Here is a 22028-nt window from a genome sequence, read left to right as displayed (position 1 = left end):
TCTCTCTCTCTCTCTCTCTCTCTCTCTCTCTCTATCCAGGAAAAACAATAAATCCAGATACCTTTCACAGCTGAAGGAGCAAGATCCTTCTCGATGCTGAGGTGTGGTCTGTGAGGATTCATGTGACCTAAGCTAAGCTTGGGCAGCGTGATACCCTAGGTGTCCTATGAAACAAGTCATGGTGATGCTTTTTACACGAAGGTCTTTATTCCTACAGAGCCGCTATGTTCTGATGAGATGGTCCCATATGGCCTTATTCTGTTTTCTGCTTCCTAGTCTTCTGGACATCTTTTAGTTCTTGAGTTCCAGTTCTGGCCATATAGCCTTTCTGTATATTTGTGAGATTCCAGTGAATTCCCTTTTGCTTAAGTTAACCCAGATTATCATTTCAATTGCTTCCTAGTGGAAGAGCAGAGTGGTCAAAGCAGAGCTATCTGAACAAGTCACGAGCACCCAGAATGAGATGTCTGCTTCCTTCTGTGAATTTCCTGTCACATCTAGACTTTTAGCCTTAAAAAGTTTTTATCCTTCCACCATTTTTCGCAGAGTTTAAGGCCTCTGAACAAATCCCCATGGAGAATTCTTGAGTGACTCACATCCCATAGCCAAACATTCATTGGCTGTTGAATTGAGATTACTATGATTCTCACAGAGAAATGAGGGAGAATTTACCCTGGCTTCATTTCAATGAAGAAGTCCCTCTTCTCAGCACATAACCTATAGTAACATTTAGGCTCTGCCAGCCACCATTAAGAAACTTAAGGTTTGTGCTATCCTATCATGTACTATATACTCTCTGTGTGTGAAAGAGACAGAGAGAATGTGTGTACACATGCTGATATACATGTGTAGGTATCAGTCCTGAGAATTAACTCAGCTTTTTTACTCATAGCTGGCACTCTACACTTATAACTTATTGCTAGTTAATTGGAGATAAGAGTCTTGTGGATTCATCTGCTTGGGTCGGCTTGGATTATAGATGTGAGCCATTGCTACCCAGCTGTATTGTTCTATCTTTTAGTAAGAGTCTCTGGGAGAAACTTATTGGGCTTAGTCATCCACCCCATTCAGTCCTCACTCCCCACACAGACCTCCTGCCAACATGAACTGCCAGGCATTTCATGAGCACCTTTTCCTCTGCTCCACCACATTGATCATTTAGAACTCGCCTGGGGCCACCTTTGTGAAATGTGAGTAAGGGTGCCAGGTTACTCTCTGGAACCCTCATTAGGAACTGGCATTGTCTGGGATGCCAAGTAAATAAAATTCATACTCCCATTGTTATCAGGTTTTTATTTCACACAGTATATTCAACAGTTTTGATGTTTTCCCTGGCTGTGAGTAGAAAAATAATTGAGTCTGTTCAGGTGTTAGCAATATTTCCTGGAATCTTGTCAGAAAGGGATCTTGTTCCCATTGAAATATAAGGGTTTACTTTATTATTAGGCTACTTCTAGGTCATTTACATGGGGTTTTTCTCTGTGGAGCATTAATCTTTGATGTCATATTCTAATTACTACATCAAACGTATGATTATTTCCCTCCCTTTATCTTCCTCAAGTGTCTCATAGCACCACATTTAATACCATCAAAAATAATATTCAAAGGCCAACTGTGGTGGTGCACACCTGTAATCCCAGCTACTCAGGAGGCAGAGGTAGGAGGACTGTGGTCTTAGGCTAGCCTATGGAACAAAGTAGCAAGACTTCACTTGAGAAACAAACTTAAAAACAAAAGGATTCAGGACATGGCTCAAATGATACAGTGCTTGCCTAGCAAATGTGAGGCCTAGAGGTGAATTTCCAGGACCTTTAAAAAGAAGGGGGAGGGGAGATTCAGTTCTCTTTAGTTACATTCATATGTTCCGTTTTTGTGGTATGCAAGTGTAAACTTAAATGATGTGCCAGGTACCAGATTGTAGCTATAATCAGATGAGCTTGCAAACAAAAAAATTAAATCAACCTGCCAAACAATTCCAGCATGCCTGGTTTTAATATAATGCCATTTTGTTGGCATTATAGATTTGAAGAAAATATACTATAGATTTGAAGAAAATATACTGTATAACGACTGGACTAGAGTAGCCTTGAAGAGGTCATTATTTAAAATAATATTCTAAATAGGTCAAACATATTCCTATCAAACTTTCTCCTTGAATAGCTTTTTTTTAACACTGTGGTAAAATGTATTTAACACCAAATTTATTATCATAACCATCGTAAATGAATGCTTCAGTGACAGCAAGTATTTCTCTCTCTCTCTCTCTCTCTCTCTCTCTCTCTCTCTCTGTTTTGTGCCAGTACTAGGTCTCAAATTTAGGTCCTGGGTGCTGTCCCTGAGCTTTTTTGCTCAAGACTGGCACTCTACCACTTGAACCACAGCTCTACTTCTGGCTTTTTGCTGATCAATTGAATTAGTATCTGATTACAGGGGAGAGCCACCAGTGCCCTTTAGTGTTCTTTAAAAGTTTAGTTAAAAGCTATTTAACTGAAAATATGGCTACTGCTTCACACAGAAAGGAAACAGGAAGAAGGCTCGCAGGCATTCAAAGAAAAACCAGCAGTTACCGCAATGACTTCTGGGAAATCTTTGACCTTCCTGAGCTTAAGATTCTCACAAGGAATGAAAAAATTATCTCTGCTTGATAATTAACTGTGTGTGTGTGTGTGTGTGTGTGTGTGCGTGCGTGCGTGCGTGCGTGTGTGTGTGTGTGTGTGTGTGTGTGTGAAGCAGTAGCTTTGTCAGCTCTCCATGGTATGAAGCTGAGGTGTGGGAACCATCACCACCAAGTGGATTATAGACAATTATGAACTGTGACTTCCTGTAGCCATTTCCTTCTTTCCCTTAGGATAGTTGTATTGTTAGTATTTGGGGTTCAAAAATTTTAAATAGTCTTTTAAGGGCATTGAAGTCATATTAATTTGTGGAAAAGCATTGAATTATGAAGGAGTAACTTGGCTGATTTGAGCTGACTTGGTCTAGTTAATAATGATCTCTCAATAAGAATTTATACACAGCCATATTTTCAATGCTGGCAACCTTTGAAAAAGCTATGAAAAGCCAAATTACTTAATTACTGCCAAATGTACCTAGTCCTGTGAGTCCCAGATCTGGAGCAGATATGTCCTGTTGGCTTTGGCACTGAGCTGAGCTGAGCTGAACTCTGCTGTTATTTGATGGAAGAAACTAAATAGAGAGGAAGCTACTACTAGGAAAGCATTGTTACTTACCCAGGGACAACTGAATGCTTGTTCTGTATGTGAGGAAATTGCTGAGGAATGATTTTTACCTCGGAAAAACAATAGCTCTCCCTTAACACAAGTAATGCATGCTCAAGGTATCCATAATGCTGTCAGAAAATCAAATAAAATATGTTCTTCATGCTCTGTAGTTCTTTATAGTTTGGGTTTTCTCCCATGTGATTTGTCTTGGCTCAGATACTAGACAGCTCAAGAATCTAAAAAGAACAAAGCAAGAAATGGTACTACACTTCTTTTATGTTCTGCCTTATTACATAAAATATACTCTATCTTTGTAAGAGTATACTCTCTCTCCTTTTCTATCCCATTCCATAAAGAATTTATAGCAGTTTGGCATTCTTGTTTGTGTTTTGTTTGTTGGATCGTTTGTTTTTGTGGTGCTGGGGATTGAACTCAGTGCCCTCACACGTGCTAGACAAGTGCTCTACCACCAGTTTGGAATTATAGTTCCATCTATTTGTGTTAGTAATCCTGACGCTCTAAGAAGTAATTTCCTCAAAGTCCCCCAACTGTGACTAGGTTTCTCCCATCCAATAATACAATAGACTGGCTCCTACATGTAATGAGAAGCCATAGAGGACTAGACACATAATCAGATTTGTGTTAACCCCGGGATAACTTTGCTGGATAAACAATGGCTTGGAAGCTGGGTGGGTTTGGTGGTACACATGGCTACTTGGGAGGCAAAAGCAGGAAGACTGTGATTTTGAAGAAGTTAGATCAAATAGTATATTCTTTCATTAATTGTGGGAAGAAATCATGGTGGCTGCAAACAGAATAGAATGAGAAGTGCAGAGATTTAAGATACCTTTCAAAGGTAGAGCTAGCAAGACTTAGTATTGGTTGGGAAGTACAGGGAAGGGATGAGGTTTCAAAAGGGATTCTTAGTTCCTGGTAGAACAACAGGGCAACCCTTGTTGGCTTGAGGTGAGAAGCATTGGCTGTGGAAACATCTGGGAACTGAGTGGAATGCGAAACTCTTAATTTTACTTGTGATGCTTAGAAGATCTCTAATACAGAGAGACAAAGTAGGAGTAGGATATGCAGACATTAAGCTCAGAAAAAAAGATCTGTATTAAGTGGGATCTGAGGATCGCGGTTCAAAGCCAGCCTGGGCAGGACAGTCCATGAGACTCTTATCCTCAGTTAACTTCCAGAAAACCAGAAGTGGTACTTTGGCTCAAGTGGTAGAGTGCTTGCCTTGAGCTGCAGAGCACAGGGATAGTGCCCAGGCCCAGAGTTCAAGTCCTACGACTGACAAAAAAAAAGTATGAATGTAGAAGCCATTAGCATATAGATAGTCTTTGACCTTAAGGGGTTAACTCACTTATTTGAGGGTACTGAACTCAATACTGGTGGAGGAGAAGAGGTGAGTGTATATACATTGATTTAAGACAGTCCTTAAGACTCTTATCTACAATGAACTACTAAAAAAAGCCAGAAGTGACGCTGTGGCTCAAATGGTAGAGTACTATCCTTGAGCATAAAAGCTCAGGGACAGCACCCAGGCTCTAAGTTCAAGCCCCAGGACCACTTTTGGAGAGAGATCTGTAGTGTTAGATTTTCTTTTTAAGTTTTTTTCCTAGTGCTGAGGATGGAACTTGCTAGGTAAGCACTCTACCACTGAGCTATACCCCCAGCCTTTAGATCCTCAAATATCAGCATAAAGCATTGTTATGAGCTTTCTGGGATTCTTTGCGAATGACAAGGCCAAACTTCCCCATACATCTTGAGATCATTAGATTGCTCCTGCATGATGACTGTTTAGGGCAGAACAGTCATCATCTCCCACTGAACCACAGCCAGCCCTTAGCTAATAATGTGGTGCAAAGAGGCCCAGCTCATCAGAACTGCAGAGTTGTTTTCTGTTGTCTCTCTGGCAGTGAGATGGCAGTTCCATTAGGCGAAGTGAACCCCAAGATAAGGACTCAAATGGTTTTTCTTTCTTGCGATTGTTTCTAACATATTTATCAGGTGATGGTTTTGTTGCTTTATGTCCCTCCCCCATGGTATAACCCCTGTTTTTACTGTATTTGATGTTGGTATGATTTGGAGAGGGAAAGGGAAAAAACAAATTGTTTAAATTGAGATACAGGTGGACCCATTGCAACAATGAGATGTACAAGATGTTCGAAAAACAAACTCTACAACTTTGGTAGGGGGAAGGAGAGGAAACGGGAAGCGGGGGAGGCAGGAGGTAAGATAGTAAGAGATGGTAAAGGGAAACAAAGGAGGAGGCAACAATGCTTGATAAGTAATGTACTCATTACCTTGCTCATGTAATTGTAACCCCTATGTATGGTATTTTCACAATTAAAAAAAAAAGATGATGAGTGGAATTTGCCTAACCCACAAGGCATTGTCTGTCTGGAGCTCTGAACCCTCCATCCATCATTCCTCCTCACAATTTACCACACAGGGCCTCTTGTACGTATCCTCCCTTCTCTCGTTTGGCAGAACAGTGAGATGCCAAGTAAGGAGGTTGGGAAGTTTTCCAGTTCAAAGAATGAAACACTCTCAACATTAATGGGGGCCTAGAGGTTAAGCACGCCCATTTGAGCAGTGTATAGTCCACAGTACTAAAAGAGTTGACACTTTTCCAGAATTATCTTCTGCAGGGCCTGACTTTATAATCTGGATTTGGCTAACCCTTAGCATCATCATTCTCTGTCATTAATAATTGGATCCGAGTATCCCTTGAGTAATGCATCGCTTTTGGTGTCTAATAGCTTTGTATGCTTGGAAGCTGTGTGTATACATATTTAATTCTGTGGTGCTATGTGTGCATCTTCAACTAGGAGCCAAGGAAGTGTTTGTATCTTGAGCCAGAAAGTTATCATTGACAATGTGCTTTGCTATTTCACAGAAATGAAGATGCTGTCCATCAGATGGCTGTTGCGCCCTTCCCGTTGGCTTCCAGCTCCCCATCCTCTACTGAGGTAAGCTTGCCTCCAGCTCTTGGTGCACTAGATAGATGTGTCATGCGCATTTCCCCCAAAGCTGACGTTTTCAACATTTAGAATCTAGTATTTCCAACACAGTATTTGTTAGCTGTCTAAAACAGAGAGTATTTGAGGCATGACTATGAAACAACGTAAAATAATTATTTAAAGATGCACGTAAGAACTTAACTATGTATTGTTCAAAATTGCAGTTTTTCAAGATGTATAATTTTGTCCCAATGGAGCATTTTAGAATTTATTAGAAAATTCTTTTAAGTATGACTGAATAATACACAGTTCCTTATCCTTTCAAAATAATTTAATAATAGTTGGTCATGATAGTGCATGCTGATAGTTCCAGCATGGAATTATCACGGGAGGCTAAGCTGGGTGGACCACAAGTTCCTGGGCTATGTAGTAAATTCTAGGCTAACCTTAGCTATATCATTAAGACTGTGTCCCAAAACAGATTTCATACACATTCCAAAGTAAAAACTTGAAGACTTGTGATTCCAAATAATTACCTTAATTCTAAATAATCGCTGTCTTAATTGCAGTCTGCTTCTAGATTTGTAGATGATAGATATACATCTCACTATTGCTCTAAAGGTTGACTATCCCTGGTCTGAAATGCTTAGGTCTAATACTTTGGTTTTTTTTTCTGGTATTTTGTTGTTGTTGGGTTTTTTATTGTTGTTTGTTTGTTTGTTTGTTTTGGTCTGTATATGTTTGGTGCCAGTACTGGAGCTTGATGTGAGGGCCTGAGCAATAGCCCTTAGCTTTTTCACTCAATGCTGGTCCTCTACCACTTGAGCCACAGTTCCACTTCTGGGTTTTGGTGGTAGATAAGAGCCTCACAAACTTTCCTACGTGGGCTAGCTTGGAACCATGATTATCAGGTCCCAACCTCCTGAGTAGCTAGGATTACAGGTGTGACCCTTTGGCACCCTTTGGGTATGTTTGGTTCTGAGAGGACCATTTCTGGGATTTCTGCCTGGGGTTTTTGGCTTCCTTCCATCAGGACTGGCTGCTTGTCATCTCTGTGTCTTCTTTAGCATGTACCTGGCCCGCTAGGCCCGCTGCCCTCCTTGTGGGGGAGGGCCACGCGTGTAGCGTGACCAGGCACCGTGCCCTCTCTGTCACACAGATACTTTCAATATGTATGTTTGTGTCCTTCTCACATGAAAGGAGAAGGTGATCATTATTATAAAGAGACTGAGGCTTAAGAGGCTAAGTAATGTTCCTGCGTGCCATATACAGTTGTGCAATTCAGTATCAGCTTCCTGCGTTTACCTGGATGTGTGATCACTAAGCCCTCGTGGACTTGTTGTAGAGAGCAAGGAAGTCATGTACATGGAGTACTTATTCTGTCCTCTATACAAGCAAGCATTCAGCTAGCTAAAACTTCTTGTTTTATGGCTGTTTATTATTATTATTATTTTAAGTAGTTGCATAAGTCAGATTATGCATACAATGCATCTTGGTCAATGTCACTCCTTCCATTGTCTCCCCCCTCATTCACAAACTCTTTGTTTTATTTATTCAGGTACTGAAGTCTATTTAACTCAGTCTTTATATTATATATTACCTATTGCTTTCATTTTTTAAATTGTAGTCACAGAAATGGTGACATTCAGCTATCTGTAAAAAATAAATTTTACTTGTGCCTCAAGCTAACAGAATTTGTCAGAAAAACAACTTAGTGTCATTCCAAATATCCATTGCGTTCTGAAATATTAGAAGATTGATTTTATTGTTAAATAAAGCAGGAATGGTAATAGAGAGTATAAATAATACCACTCTTGGGTTGTTCTTATTACAACAGCTAGATGAAACAGCAATGTGTTGTCCTTTGCATTTTGTCTTAAAAAATAATTAAGTTGCAAGTAGCACCCTGGTGGCTCTTGCTTGTAATCCTACCTACTCAGAGGGCTGAGATCTGAGGATCACAGTTCAAAGCCAGCCAGGGGAAGATAAATCTGATAGACTCTTTTCTCCAGTTAGGAGAAGGAGGAGGAGGAGGAGGAGGAAAGGAAGGAAGGAAGGAAGAAAGGAGGAGGAGGAAGGAGAAGAAGAAAGAGGAGGAGGAGGAGGAAGGAGAAGGAGAAAGAAAAGAAAAAGAAGAAATAATTAGTAGTAGAGGTGTGGCTCAAGTGATAGAACAAACACTCTTTGAGCAGAAAAAGCCAAGCAAGACACAAGGCCCTAAATTCAATCCCCAGTCCAACCCCCACACACATACACACACACACACACACACTAATGACATCCCCATTGGTCACTTATCTCTAAAAGGCAATGCTATTTCCTTGACTATGACTGTAGCACTGGCCATTAAATAGGAGGTGATCAGTACCCTATGAACAGTGTAGGAAGTGCCTGGGTATGCTCTGGTCTCCAACTGCTGCCCAGTCCCCTCCCAGCTGTGTGGTCTTCTCTGCCTTCCTCCTCCCTTATATTTATAGAATCACAACCACTGGGAACTCTCCCAGTGTGCCAGGAATAATGCTAAGCATTCTACAAACTTGATCTCCAGCCAATCACAAAATTATTTATTTTGAATGTTTAAGCATCACTCTTATCTGACCCAAGACTGAAAGAGTGCATTTAAATCATAACCAAATATAGCCCTGTCACTATTAAGTTGGATGATATAATAATAATTCAACATAGTCAGTTGATACTTTTATTATATACTAATGATACTTCATCACATTGATTCTACTCAGCAAATATTTATCAAGTTCTTTTCATCCTTTTTATTTTTCCAGTCCTGGGGTTTGAATTCAGGGCCTGAGCTCTGTCCCTGAGCTCTTTTGCTCAACGTTAGCACTCTACCACATTGAGCCAAGCACCACTTCTGGTTTTCTGAGGGTTTAATTGGAGATAAGAGTCTTGTGGACTTTCCTTCCCAGACTGACTTTTGAACCACAATCCTCAGCTCTCAGCCTCCTCAGTAGCTAGGATGACAGGTATGAACCACCGGCATCTGGCTTCTTTTCCCTTTTTTTAAAAACTTTTTTTTTTTTAATGAGCATGCACCCAAAGGATAACATATTGAGCTCTTATTAGGTGTGTGTCAGACACTGTTTCAGTCATGAAGGGGATAACAGAATAAGATTGCTTCATGCAATTGTGTTGTAGAGTGAAAAACAAACTGCTAACAGAATATCGACCAAGAAGTCAGATGATATACTTCTCAGACGGGCTCTGCCAATTAATTGCCTGTTGGGCACATGACCTTGAAAAAGGACAGATAGCTTCCCAAACGCTTGTCTTTTTTTTTCTGTAAAGCCAGGTTATTAGCCTCTCCTGCATGTGTCAAAAGGAGTTGGGAAATGAAGTAGTAAGTGGGGGTAAACTATTTTATAGTGTATGCAGCTGTATTTATTCATAATGGTTATTTGCATTTCTACCGCAGTCCTCTTGTGACAGAATACCATTAGGGAAGTTGCAGGACACAGTGAGAAAGAGCAGAAGCTCAGATCCCAGCCTCATCTTTATAGCCCCTCATTTTCTAGCTGAGTGAACTTGAGCCAGTGAAGCTCAGCATGTTGTTTCTCCATATTTAAGGTGGATTTGATAATAAAAACTGTGGATTGGCTGGAGAATTAAATAATGTTTGTAGAATGCACAGCACTGTTCCCAACACTCAGGAAAAGCTTATAGTGGTTGTGATTATGTGAACATTATGTGAGTGCAGCAGAATTCTTAGCTTCCAGTGTCCCCCCATTTTTACTGTTCCATACATAACAAAATTTGTTCCTTTTGTTTTATTTTTTATTTTTGTTGTCAGTCATGGGGCTTGAACTCTGGACCTGGGTGCTGTCCCTCAGCTCTCCAGCTCAGGGCAAGCACTCTACTACTCGAGCCACAGCGCCACTTCCAGGTTCCTGGTAGTTAATTGGAGATAAGAATCTCATGCACTTTCCTGTCCAGGCTGGCTTTGAACCACGATCCTCAGATCTCAGCCTCCTCAGTAGCTAGGACTATTGGCCTGAGCCACCAGCACCTAGCTGTTCCTTTTATGTTTGTTTTTATTATCTTGAAATAGTGGTACCAAGAGGTTTCAGCTTCACATGCCTCCCATCATCTCCTCCTTTCCAGGGTTTCTTCCTTTTAAGTATTAGCTCATAATTTGTGCTCTACCATTTGAGTCATGCCTCCAGCATGGCTTTTGTTATTTATTCTGAGCAGGAATTTTTTTCAGATTTTTCATCCCTGGCTGTCCTTGAACCTTAGACCTCCAGATCTCAGCCCTCTGAGTATATAAGATTATAGTTGTGAGCCACTAGTCCTTCTGGCCCATTTTTTAAAGTCAGGTTACTTGTTTTCTTGCTATTGTTCAATTTTCTCTTGTTTTTTAAAGTATCAATCCCTTATCAGATGGATAGTTTGCAAATCTCATTCTCTGGGTCATCAGGATCCCTTTCTTTGTTGAACTTGCTCAAAAATCCTTAGTACTGCCTAGAACTCATGTCTGTAACCCTATAATCTCAGGAAACTGAGGCCTGAAGATCACAGTTCAAAGCCAGTCCAGGTAGCAAAGTCTGAGACTCTTATCTCCAAGTAATCAGCAAAAATACAGAAGTAGAGCTATGACTGAAGCCTTGAGTGAAAAAGCTGAAGGGTTAGTACCCAGGCCATAAGTTGCCTGGTATGGCACGTGTGCACACACGCACACGCACGCACACAAAACCAAAGAAGTCTTTAACACCTTCCTTTTGCCTATCAATATTGTATCTTCATTACAAGGTTTTCTTTCTTCACAATACATAAGGAAAGCACCAAGTAATCCATGTGTCTCTTGATCACACAAGTGTGCCCACATATGCACGTGCGCATATACATACATTTTGTCTTTGCTCCTATTGCCTTTTCTGTATAGGTGGCCCTCTTGCCTGTCCCTCAGTCATCCATACCCACCAGTTCTTTGAAGAAGTAACTTCTGGAAGGCTTTTATGTTCAGCTTGTTCTTCCTGAATTGCATAGCAAGTTCAAGTCCAGCCTGGATTACGTAATGATGTCTGTCTTAAAAACAGAAAAATTAAGTATACATTTAGACAGAACATGGTAATAACACAATCGAAGATACAGAAGAAAAAAACAACAGTGTGATATAGGGGAGGAGAATAAGAGGAAGAGAAAGGAAATAACAGAATATAAACTGAGGTCAAATGAGACCCTCGAGTTTGACTCTCGAAGGATTTGAATTTCATGCTTTAGGCACTTGATGCTGTTGAAGGCAGTTTGAACAGTGGGATGATCTGATCAAGGCTCCACTTGAGGTAGATGAGTGGAATGGCAACGTTAAAGATGTCTCAAGGAGGGAGACCAGGTAGGAAGCTGCCGCTGTGGCCCACCAGAGTCCGGGTAGAAGATGGTCATTTCTTTTCTCCAGAAGAAAGCAGCTAAGTCCTTGAGACTCTCTTCAGATAAGCATGAGCCTTTATTGATCCCTCTTCTCGGTCATCCTGTTTTCTTGCACAGGGAGTGATTTGTAGCAGAAGGCTTTAACTGAGGAACAGAAGCTGTCTGGGGAAAGGGCTTGCCGCAGAATTTCTCTTGTGTCCGTTCCCCTTTCTCTGCCTTTCTGGAATTCGGAGTAAACTAATAAAGATGCTTATAGTTTCAGGTAGAAGAGAGAAATTCAGTTTGTCACGTCGAGTAACATGGCCTTATAGAAATATTTGTGAGAGTAATCAATCATGGTATGTTGTTTTTAAACCATGAATTAGATTTGGGAACTATGAGAATAGCATGCTTTGAGTCAACAGTATGTTTATTTTAAACTTACCAAAGTATGTGGGTGGGTGGGTGGGTGGGTGGGTAGGGAGAGGAGTGTGAGTCCTAGGGCTTGAATTCAGGACCTGGGCACTGTCCCTAGGCTTTTTAGCACAAGGCTAGTGCTCTACCACTTGAACCACAGCTCCACTTTTAGCTTCCATGGTCTTGCAGGACCTGTGACAGGTGGTTTGAGGATCAGCAGGACTAGAAGGGAACATCAGCCATCTGGATTACACATACTGTATCATCCTGGGTATCAGTGCCACCGTCCATCAGCAGATGGTCTTCAGCCGCTGGGAGATGCTGGAGCCCTGGATGTCATGCTGCTGAATCTGTTTCCCATCCTGTCCCTGGCTATGTGCTGTGTCCTAAGTCTTGGCTTGTGGAGAGTTTTGAAGGCTCCTTGCAGCGTGAGCCATTCTGTTCTCAGAACAGAATCCAAGGTGTTGTTCTAGATCTCGTTTTAGCACAAACACCCCCTCAGCAACCTCAGCTCTCCCAGAGAGTAAAGGGCTCATCGCTAAGCTTCCTTTCTGCCTGGGTCTCCTCCATCTGTCCTTGGACTCACACCTTTTTCTCAGTGGAGTCCTATCGGGCTAAATACACAAGAGACAACCTGGGAGGATTTGGAACATTGTGCAGGTAGAAAGAGCAGGAACTTTGAAGCAAGAAAGACTGAGGAGAAATGTAAAAATGAATATAAATGGGGGTCAGGTGACAGGAATGGATGAGGCATGTTAAGTTCAGTTGTCTCTTCCTGAGAGATATCAGCTCTGTACACACATAATTAGGATGCAAAAAGATGATAAGAAAGTGGCTGAAGAAGTTCAGATAAAATGTTATGTGACTTTAGGGGGAAGAGGGCATGAGTCTGTGTAACAAATGAAAGGGGAGGCAGATGGACAGACATACAGACAGACACACACACACACACACACACACACACAAGTGTCATCTGCTATTACCTGGGGTAAAGGTGGAGGCCATTTACAGGGTTACTCCCTCTGCAATCTAACTTGGTGTTTGGGTCCGACAGTCTCGCCATGGCCCACAGAATCAAACACAGGAAGCAACTTGGACATATAAAGTTTTCCAAAGCAGGATGGTGGTGGTGGCTCACACTTTCAAGCTACTCAGGAGGCCGAGATCTGAGGATTGTGATTCAGAGCCAACCTAGGCAGGAAAATCTGTGAGACTCTTTAATCAAGCACCCAAAAAAGTATAGCTGTGGCTCAAGTGGTGGAATGCTAGCTTGGGCGCTATCCCTCAGCTCTTCAGCACAAGGCAAGTGCTCTACCACTTGAGCCACAGTACCACTTCTGGTTTTCTAGTGGTTTATTGGAGATAAGAGTCTCACTGACTTTCCTGCCTGGACTGGCTTTGAACGGTGATCCTCAGATCTCAGCCTCCTGAGTACCTAGGATTACAGGCATGAGCCACTCCTTCTTTTCTTTTCTTTCTTTCTTTCTTTCTTTCTTTCTTTCTTTCTTTCTTTCTTTCTTTCTTTCTTTCTTTCTCTCTTTCTTTCTTTCTTTCTTCTCAGTTATAGGCCTTGAACTAAGAGCCTAGGAGCTGTCCCTGAGCATTTTCTCTCAAGGCTAGCACTCTACCACTTTGAGCCACAGTGCCACTTCCAGGTTTCTGGTGGTTCATTTGAGATAAGAGTCTCAGACTTTCCTGCCCAGGCTGGCTTTGAACCAGATCCTTAGATCTCAGCCTCCTGAGTAGCTAGGATTTTAGGCATGAGCCACCAATGCCCAGCTCAGAAGTCTATGAGAACTGAGATCCTGTATCAAAAACAAAGAAATCTGAGTAGTCATATGTGTCATAGTAATGCTTCAGTCAATTGGACCACCTACACTATATGATCCCACATAATAATAACGGAAGAGAAAATTCCTGTTATCTACTGACATAGCCATCATGACATTGTAGCACAACCCACTACAAGTTTGTGGTGATATTGGTGTAAACAAACTTCCTGTGTTGCCAGTTGGAATCCTAGCTCTTGGGAGGTGAAGGAAGGAGGATTTTGAGTGTGAGGAGGCCAGCCTGAGCTATGCTATGAGCCTGTCTTAAAAAAAAAAAAAATGCTGGGCACTGGTGGCTCAGGCTTGTAATTCTAGCTACTCAGAAGGCCGAGATCTGAGGATCACGGTTCAAAGCCAGCTGAGTCAGAAAGACTGTGAGACTCTTATCTCCAACTAATACCAGAATAAGTTGGAAGTGGAGCTGTGGCTCAAATGGTAGAGTATCAGCTTTTAGCAAAAAAAGAGCTCAAGGGCAGCTCCAAGGGCCACCCAGAGTTCAAGCCCCACCCAGAACCAGCAAAAAGAAAAAAAGAAGTAAGCCAGATGATAGTGGCTCTTGTACTCTGCAGGCAATATGTTCTGCAGGCAGGTATCAAACTCTCAGACAATCATCTCACCTCAGCCTCTCAAGAGCTAGAACGAAAGGCATGTACTACCATGTGCAGCTTATTCTTAGATTTAGAAAGCACTCTCCCCCAAATCATGTGACTCTATGGCAAAGTTCACTTCTGAGCCAAAATCTGACTCATTCTAAAGTCCATGCTACTTATTTTATTTTATTATTTTTTATTGTGAAAATACCATACAGAGGGGTTACAATTACATGGGCAAGATCATGAGTACATTTCTTAACAAGCATTGTTGCCTCCTCCTTTGTTTCCCCTTCCTATCCCTTCCCCGCCCCCCACTCCTTAACTTACTTTTTTTTTTATTGTAAAGATGCTATACAGAGGGTTACAGTTACATGAGTGATGTAATGAGTACACTTCCTATTGAGCATTGTTACTCCCTCCATTGTTTTCCCCCTACCATTCCTTCCCTCCCTACCTTCCCCAAGGTTCTTTTTTTTTTTTGATTGTGATTAAGTGATTACATAATTTCCCAAATTTCACAGTATTATGGAATAATGATGCTCATTTAAAGTCACAAGTTCATTCTAACTTTCCTGGAGCAAATTGTCTATCACAGTCTATAACATATAACGGTGTTCACATGTTATACACCATACCCATGCTACTTTTTTTAAAAAAGAAAGTTCTGGTTAATTAACCAGAACCATTAGTATGTCCTAATTAAATTGAAGATATGCATAATGAGTTTTAGAATTTTAATAGGCGTCATTATTACAACATAACTCATTTATATTAATTACGTATTTTTAGTATTTGTTAGGAAAAATATATCAAGAAAATAAATACTCCATGCATCAGTTCAGCCACTTGTTTGGTAAATCGTTTTCCTATGCCACATATAGCTCTAGGAGTTTGATTTAAAAAAAAAATAAGATATGCACTGTCTCAATTCTAGTCTTATATATAAAATTCACTAAATGGAATTTATAAAATTCTCACTGAGAAAACCTGGAGCACAGAGTTGGGGCCAGCCCTGGAAGGCATAGCTCTAAGAAGCAGCAGAGGGCATCTATAAATATAAGCCAAAAGTCGAGTGCCAGTGGCCACATCTATAATCGTAGTTACTCAGGAGGCTGAGATCTGAGAATCAAGTCTTGAAGCCAGCCCAGACAAGACAGTGTGAGATTCCTATCTCCAATTAACCACCAAAAAGCCAGCAGTAGAAGTGTAGCTCAAGTGGTAGAGTTGCCAGCCTCGAGAAGAATAGCTAAAAGACAGTGCCCAGGTCCTGAGTTCAACCCCCAGTACTTGTGTACATACATACACAAAGTAAACAAACAAGAGCAACCATGATCATAGGGCCTTGTGCTAGAAAGGAATGGCCTCTGTGGAAGCTGGGTCCACTATAACATGAACGTATGCTGTGTTGCATATGTGTGCACAATTTGGGGTGGAGTGGGTAGAAAATGACATCTGTGCTGTTTTCTTTCACATCCCACAGGAGCAGAGTGGCCCTGAGCCTGTCAGTAGTGAGGAAGATGGCGGTCTAGAAGTTGGTATCAAACCCCTGCCTAGAAGTGAGAGCTCCCCACTGGTAAGAACTCTGCCTGTCTTTCGTCTAGACTCTTGGCTCTTTGAGTTGTGTTGTTTAGATTTTGTCTGACCTTAGGAAGATCACCTGTCGCTGGCTTTGCTTCCTTGAGCATCTGGATCTCTGAGCCAGGAGAAGTTTTCCATGTAGCAAAATATCTAGGTGGAATCCTGAGCATTTTACCCACAGACTTAAGCTGTGTGTGAGGCAATCACATGTGGCCCTATTTCCACCATTCAGTTGGGGATGATTTTGGTCAATACCCCCACCCCCCATCCATAGTCAAGGGACTCCTCTCAGAAATACTGTTATGGAGAAAATAACTTGTTTGTGACTCATGTGATGGTTTGTGAAAATGAACTGCGATTGTGAGAGAGTGGAGGCAGGGAGGCATCTGGAATCTATTTCAGAAATCTAGGTGAGAGCCTGTGTGGACTATTTTTAAGCCCATTATAAGACCTTATAAAAAAATATTTGCACAGAGCTCTTCAATCTGCAAAACAAAACTTCATGTGACATCATGATCACATGATCATGATATCACATTAATATCATTAATATCACAGTTATTTTTTAAATGGTGTTTAGTTGGTTCATGATCTTATTCAATCTTATCACTGAAATAATTCTATATAGACTATAGGGCAGAAATTATTTTCCCCAATATTATATGAGACCTTATTTTGCTCCATGGAACATCATACATCTTGAACCTGGAGAGGTAGGACTGACTTCTTAAAGCTTGCTGATACAGAAGCTCATGAGTCCCTCAAATAATTATTTTAATTTTTGGAGCATGTACTTAATATTTGTATAATGCTCAGAATACCTATGTTTATATAGCATACTCTTTTTTTTTTTTTCGGTCGGTCATGGGGCTTGAACTCTGGGCCTGGGCACTGTCCCTCAGCTCTTCAGCTCAAGGCAGTGCTCTACCGCTTGAGCCACAGCGCCACTTCCGGTTTCTAGTGGTGTATTGGAGATAAGAGTCTCACGGACTTTCCTTCCCCGGATGGCTTTGAACCAGGATCTTCAGATCTCAGCCTCCTGAGTAGCTAGGATTACAGGCGTCAGCCACCGGCGCCCAGCTTTTTTTTCTTTATAATGTGCATTGGAACTCAAAGCCTTATACTTCCTCTTGACTTTTTCATTCCAGCTGGCACTGTACTACTTGAACCACAGCTCCACTTCCAGACTTTTAATGGTTAATTGAAGATAATAGTCTCACAGACTTTTATTCCTGGGCTGGCTTTGAACTGCAATCCTCAGATCTCAGCCTCCTGAGTAGCTCTCAGACGTGAGCCACCAGTGCCCAATATAATATACTCTTTTGAGTCAACAGAACTAAATTACTCTCCATGCAAGCACTAGAACCAGGCTACTTGGAGTCAAATCCCAGTTCTAAGCATATAGGAAATGACCTCTCTGTGCCTTAGTCTCTGCCTGTGTAAAATGGATGGGGGAGAGGGAGCTAGGGGACACCAAAAGGCTTTAAGAATTATCGAAGTTGGGCTGGGAAGTTGGCTCAGTGGTAGAGCGCTTGCCTTGCATGCCTGAGGCCCTGGGTTCAATTCCTCAGCACCACATAAGCAAAAAGAAAAAAGCCGGAAGTGGCGCTGTGGCTCAAGTGGTAGCGCACTAGCCTTGAGCTGAAGAGCTGAGGGACAGTGCCCAGGCCCAGAGTTCAGGCCCCACGACCAGACCCAAAAAAAAAAAAAAAGAATTATCGAAGTTGATAACTACTAAGTACTATCGGAACATGCCAGAAGATACTTCAATCACTGTTTAAAACTGAGATTTTTTTAACATTTATTTTATGTAAAAGTGCTGCACAAAGAGGTTACAGTGACACTAGTAAGGTAATGAGTACATTTTTTGTCAAGCATTGTTAACCCTTCCTTTGTAGTTCTCCCAGTTCTCCCACTACCCCATCCTTCCCCCACCTCCCTCACTCCTCATCCCCGCCCCCAAAGTTGTAAAGTTCATGTCCATCATAGTGTCTTGTGAGTATCATTGTTGCAATGGGTCATCCTCTGTCCTTGTTAACCTGTGTGATGGTGGCTCACACCTAGCCACTCAGGAGGCTGAGATCTCAGGGTCGTGGTTTAAAGCCATCTTGGACAGGAAAATTCATGAGACTCTTATCTTCAATAAACTACTCAGAAAAAGCTGCAAGTGGCACTGTGGCTCAAGTGGTAGAATGCAAGCCTTTAGCTTAGGCTCAGGAACAGAACTCAGGCCCTGAGTTCAAGCCCTAGGACACACAAAAAAAGGGGGGGCAGAGGAAAGGAGGATGTTTTGTAGTTATGTGAGTGTAATTCTGATGAAAGCATTATAGGTTAGCTGCAAGAGGAATAGCTCTACTGAATGAGCCATTAAGATATAACTTGGAAAACTGATTTTTTTTCCAGTACTGGGGATTAAAGTCAGACTCTCCCTTAACTTTTTACTTAAGTCAGGCACTCTACCACATGAGTTACATCTCTACTTTGAGCTTTTTGCTGCTTAATTTGATCTAAGAGTCTCAATTTTTAACCCCTCAATGGAAGTGCCAATATATTATTTGTTGGGGGAATTGGCTCAAGTGATTCTGGAAGCTGAAAAGTTCCACAGTGTGCCATTTGCACGGGTAAGTGTTAAGTTAGAGGCCTCAGAATGGGTGGGGAAGGAAGATAAGACCTTCAGTCCAAAGTCTGGAGAGCTTGGAGTTCTTGTGTCCAATGGCTGAAGATGGTGACCCTGCTCAAGAAGAGAGAAAGACATCGCCTTTCTTCTGCCCTTCTTTCTGTGGAGGCCCACAGGCAATTGGATGATACCGCCTGCAGAGGCAAATCCTGTATCTTCCTTACTGCGCTGATTCCGATGTGTCATTTCTGCGAACGTTTTTCCCAGACAGACCCAGAGAGAGTGTTTTTGAAACTCTCCGGGTTTTCCTTAAAGGAGTCAAGTGGCCACTTAAAATTAATATTTAGATCAAATAATAACAGGTAACATTGGCTGGATGTGTGGCAGGCATTATTCTGAGCTCCCCTGTGAAGGAGCAGGATCGTCCCCATGTAACAGAAAGGAAACCGAGGTCCAGAGCTGTTCAGTGAGTTGCCTAAAATAAGCAGTGAAGCCAGGCTCTGGGCTGGAAGTGGCTCTGTAACCATCAGCAGGCCCCAGCCCGGAGGCAAAACTGAGGTCTGGGAGCAACAAGAAGCTCACCCTGGGATCTGACTTGGCAAATGTTCTTTTTGTTTAAGTCTTGAGTTCTAAAATGCAGAAAAATATGGCCTATAAATAATTAACAGTAAATTTATCTATTTACCTTTTACATTCGTATTTAAATATAGACGTTCAAAGAAACGTTTCATGACATGAAGGAAACTGGAATGTGTCAAGGAGCTAGCCTACTGCAGTCATTTTTGTTCTGTGTATCTTGTTAACCTGGTAATGCTTACTGGTGAGCATGTGGTATTAGCCTACTTAATTGATAAGGAACTGAATTACGGGGTGGCAAATGCACTTGCTGAGACCCTCTCCGTAGCTGGTGGGTGACATAACATGGTCAGGACTCAAACTCACTTCTTTGCCCTCAAAGCCCATCTCTCACACCCATGGAGCTTATAAGGACAGCCTTAAAGTGGACAAAACATCATTAGGTAATCTAGTTATTCAAACAATAATTATGAGTCAAGTACTTCTTATGTGTCACCTATGTTACATGCAGGAGATTAAGCAGTGAGCAGGACAGCAGAGTTGTGTGTAAATATCTGTCTGTCTGTCATCTGTGTTGAGACAGATTCTTGCTATATAGCCCAGGCTGACTTTGAACTTGTAATTTTACCTCATCCTCCCCAAGTGCTGGGCTTACAAATGTATATCACTATGACTGGCTTCCAGAGCTTGAAATGGGCTTGGACAGTACTCACCTCAGCCTGCTACTTTTTAGAAGCTTAGGTGGGAAGGAAAAGCAAGCACTGTTGCTTTGAATATGCCTCCTTTGCCTTGGCAGTGGCTTTATATCTCTGACCCTGGTTTTCTGCTGTGGTGTAAAGCCAGTTTTCCCTTTTCATTTGTTCTTGGCCATCTCCTCCATACCATTGTAGTCACTAATAGTAAGATCAGTTAAAAGTGACCAGCTCATGACAAAGAAGTAAAAGGTAAAGAACCCAATTTAAACATGGGCAATGATGGCCAGGCACCAGAAGCACACTCCTGTAACCCTAGTTCCTCAGGAAGTAGAGATCTGAGGATAACAGTTCAATGTCAACCCAGGCAGAAAAAGACTATGACACTCTGATCTCCAATTCACCACCAAAAAGCTGAAAGGGGAACTGTGGTTCAAGTGGTAGAAGTCAGCTTTGAGCAAAAAAGCTCAGGGACAGTGGCTGGGAATGTGGTTTAGTGGTAGAATGTTTGCCTAGCATGTATTAAGCCTTGGGTTTGATTCCTCAGTACCTCAATAACAGAAAAAAGCCAGAAGTGGTGCTGGGGCTCAAGTGGTAGAGGGCTAACCTTGAGCAAAAGAAGCTCAGGGACAGTGCCCAGCCCCTGAGTTTAAGCCCCAAGACCATCACGAAAAGAGGGAAGAGGGAGCAGGAAAGATGCTCATAGTTCCTAAAGGTATCAGATAGCCCATAGCACAGTAAACATCTGTGAATGAGAGAAATGGCATAAGACTACATGGCATCCAATGGCATAAGATCACGCTTCTTGTACAACGACGGGGTTGTAATCAGTGACAGGTAGTAACCAGTGCTGACAGTGTGGGGCAGGGCTTGGAGCTCTCCTAAAGTGCTGACAGGATTGCAAAAGGCTGTGGGAAACTTGTTTTCAGTTTTTCAAAATATTATACATAGTAACCATATGACTGACTTTCCCTCCTGGTGTATAGATAGAAGCGAAATGAAAACATGTCCACACAGAAATGAACATGTCCATTCTCCTTGAGAAGTAGAAACCAGGATCTTTATGTAAAGGCTCTTAGTTATAAAACACAGCTTAAAAATCTTTAGAAAATGGTGTGGGCTAAAGGAAACACATCTGTGGCTGGCTCCAACAGCTGACAAGTGGTATGTGATGCGTGCGTTCGATGGAGTGTGACACGCTCCTGGACAAGAAAGATACTTCATGTATCTTTACACTCCTAAGCTTGACACATCACAGTTCTAAGAAATGCACACCAAAGCATGACAGTCTTGGCACATCTAGGTTTTATATACGCAAAGTCTGGTATGGCTGCTAGCTGCCATTTCCTAAGCCCTACTGTAGGTATGTCCTGTGCTGAGTTTCACATATAAAATCATTCTTGATCTGCATAGCAGACAGGTAGGCATCCTCCTTTTTGTTTTTGTTTTATTTTTGTTTTTACTTTTTTTTTCATGCTAGTATGGGGGGGGGCGCGTGGAGCTCAAGACCTGGTTGCTGTCCTTTAGGTTTTTTTGCTAACGACTGGCCATAGCTCCTCTTCCAGCTTTTTTGGTGGTGAATTGGAGATAAGAGTCTCAGAGACTTTCCTTCCCAGGCTGGCTTTGAACCACAATCCTCAGCTCTCAGTCTCATGAATAGCTAGGATTACAGGTGTGAGCCACCAGTGCCCAGATTTCTGTCTTCATTTTGGTTGCAGAAATGTGGACAGAGAGTATAGGCACATACCAAACCAGATAGCCAGTGCATGGCAGAGGCAGGATCTAGGGCTGGGCAGTCTTGAGAGTAGGCAAGATGTGTCTGACAGCCTTCTTCACCTGAGAAAGGGGGGTCTACCAGGCCATGTGCACATGCAGCATTATTGACCACAGGGAAGTCTGACCTTTCAGGAAGTGCATTTGCCAATTTTACATGGATCTTGACTCACCATACCTTTCAAGGTAGGGAGTGAAGTGTTCCCTAAGACGCTGGTGAGGACAGTGTGGCAAACAACCTGACAGCTGCCATGCGAATTTCCATGTCACAGCTCATGCAGGTTCGTGAGAAGTCGTTCCCAGATATCTTGCTGCCCTGTAAATCCAAAAATCTCCATAAAGGAGCCACCAACTGAATTCTGCTCTGAGATATCTAGAATATTCTCATTTTCATTCTCA

General features: G+C 42.0%; 1 protein-coding gene across 1 annotated transcript in view; it reads left to right on the top strand.

The window, feature by feature from the left end:
* The window catches only part of Inadl (InaD-like (Drosophila)), a 291743-nt gene that overhangs the window by 185395 nt on the left and 84320 nt on the right, over positions 1-22028 (top strand). The window contains exons 28-29 of the mRNA XM_013022201.1: positions 6127-6199; positions 15874-15966. Of these exons, the coding sequence (XP_012877655.1) occupies positions 6127-6199; positions 15874-15966 (166 nt within the window). The remainder of the gene's footprint in view (positions 1-6126; positions 6200-15873; positions 15967-22028) is intronic.

This window comes from Dipodomys ordii, unplaced genomic scaffold (genome assembly GCF_000151885.1).
Source record: "Dipodomys ordii isolate 6190 unplaced genomic scaffold, Dord_2.0 Scaffold61, whole genome shotgun sequence".
NCBI classification, from domain to species: Eukaryota; Metazoa; Chordata; class Mammalia; order Rodentia; family Heteromyidae; genus Dipodomys; species Dipodomys ordii.
The sequence above is the reverse complement of the archived record's forward strand: the minus strand, read 5'-3'. Positions and strand labels throughout refer to the sequence as shown.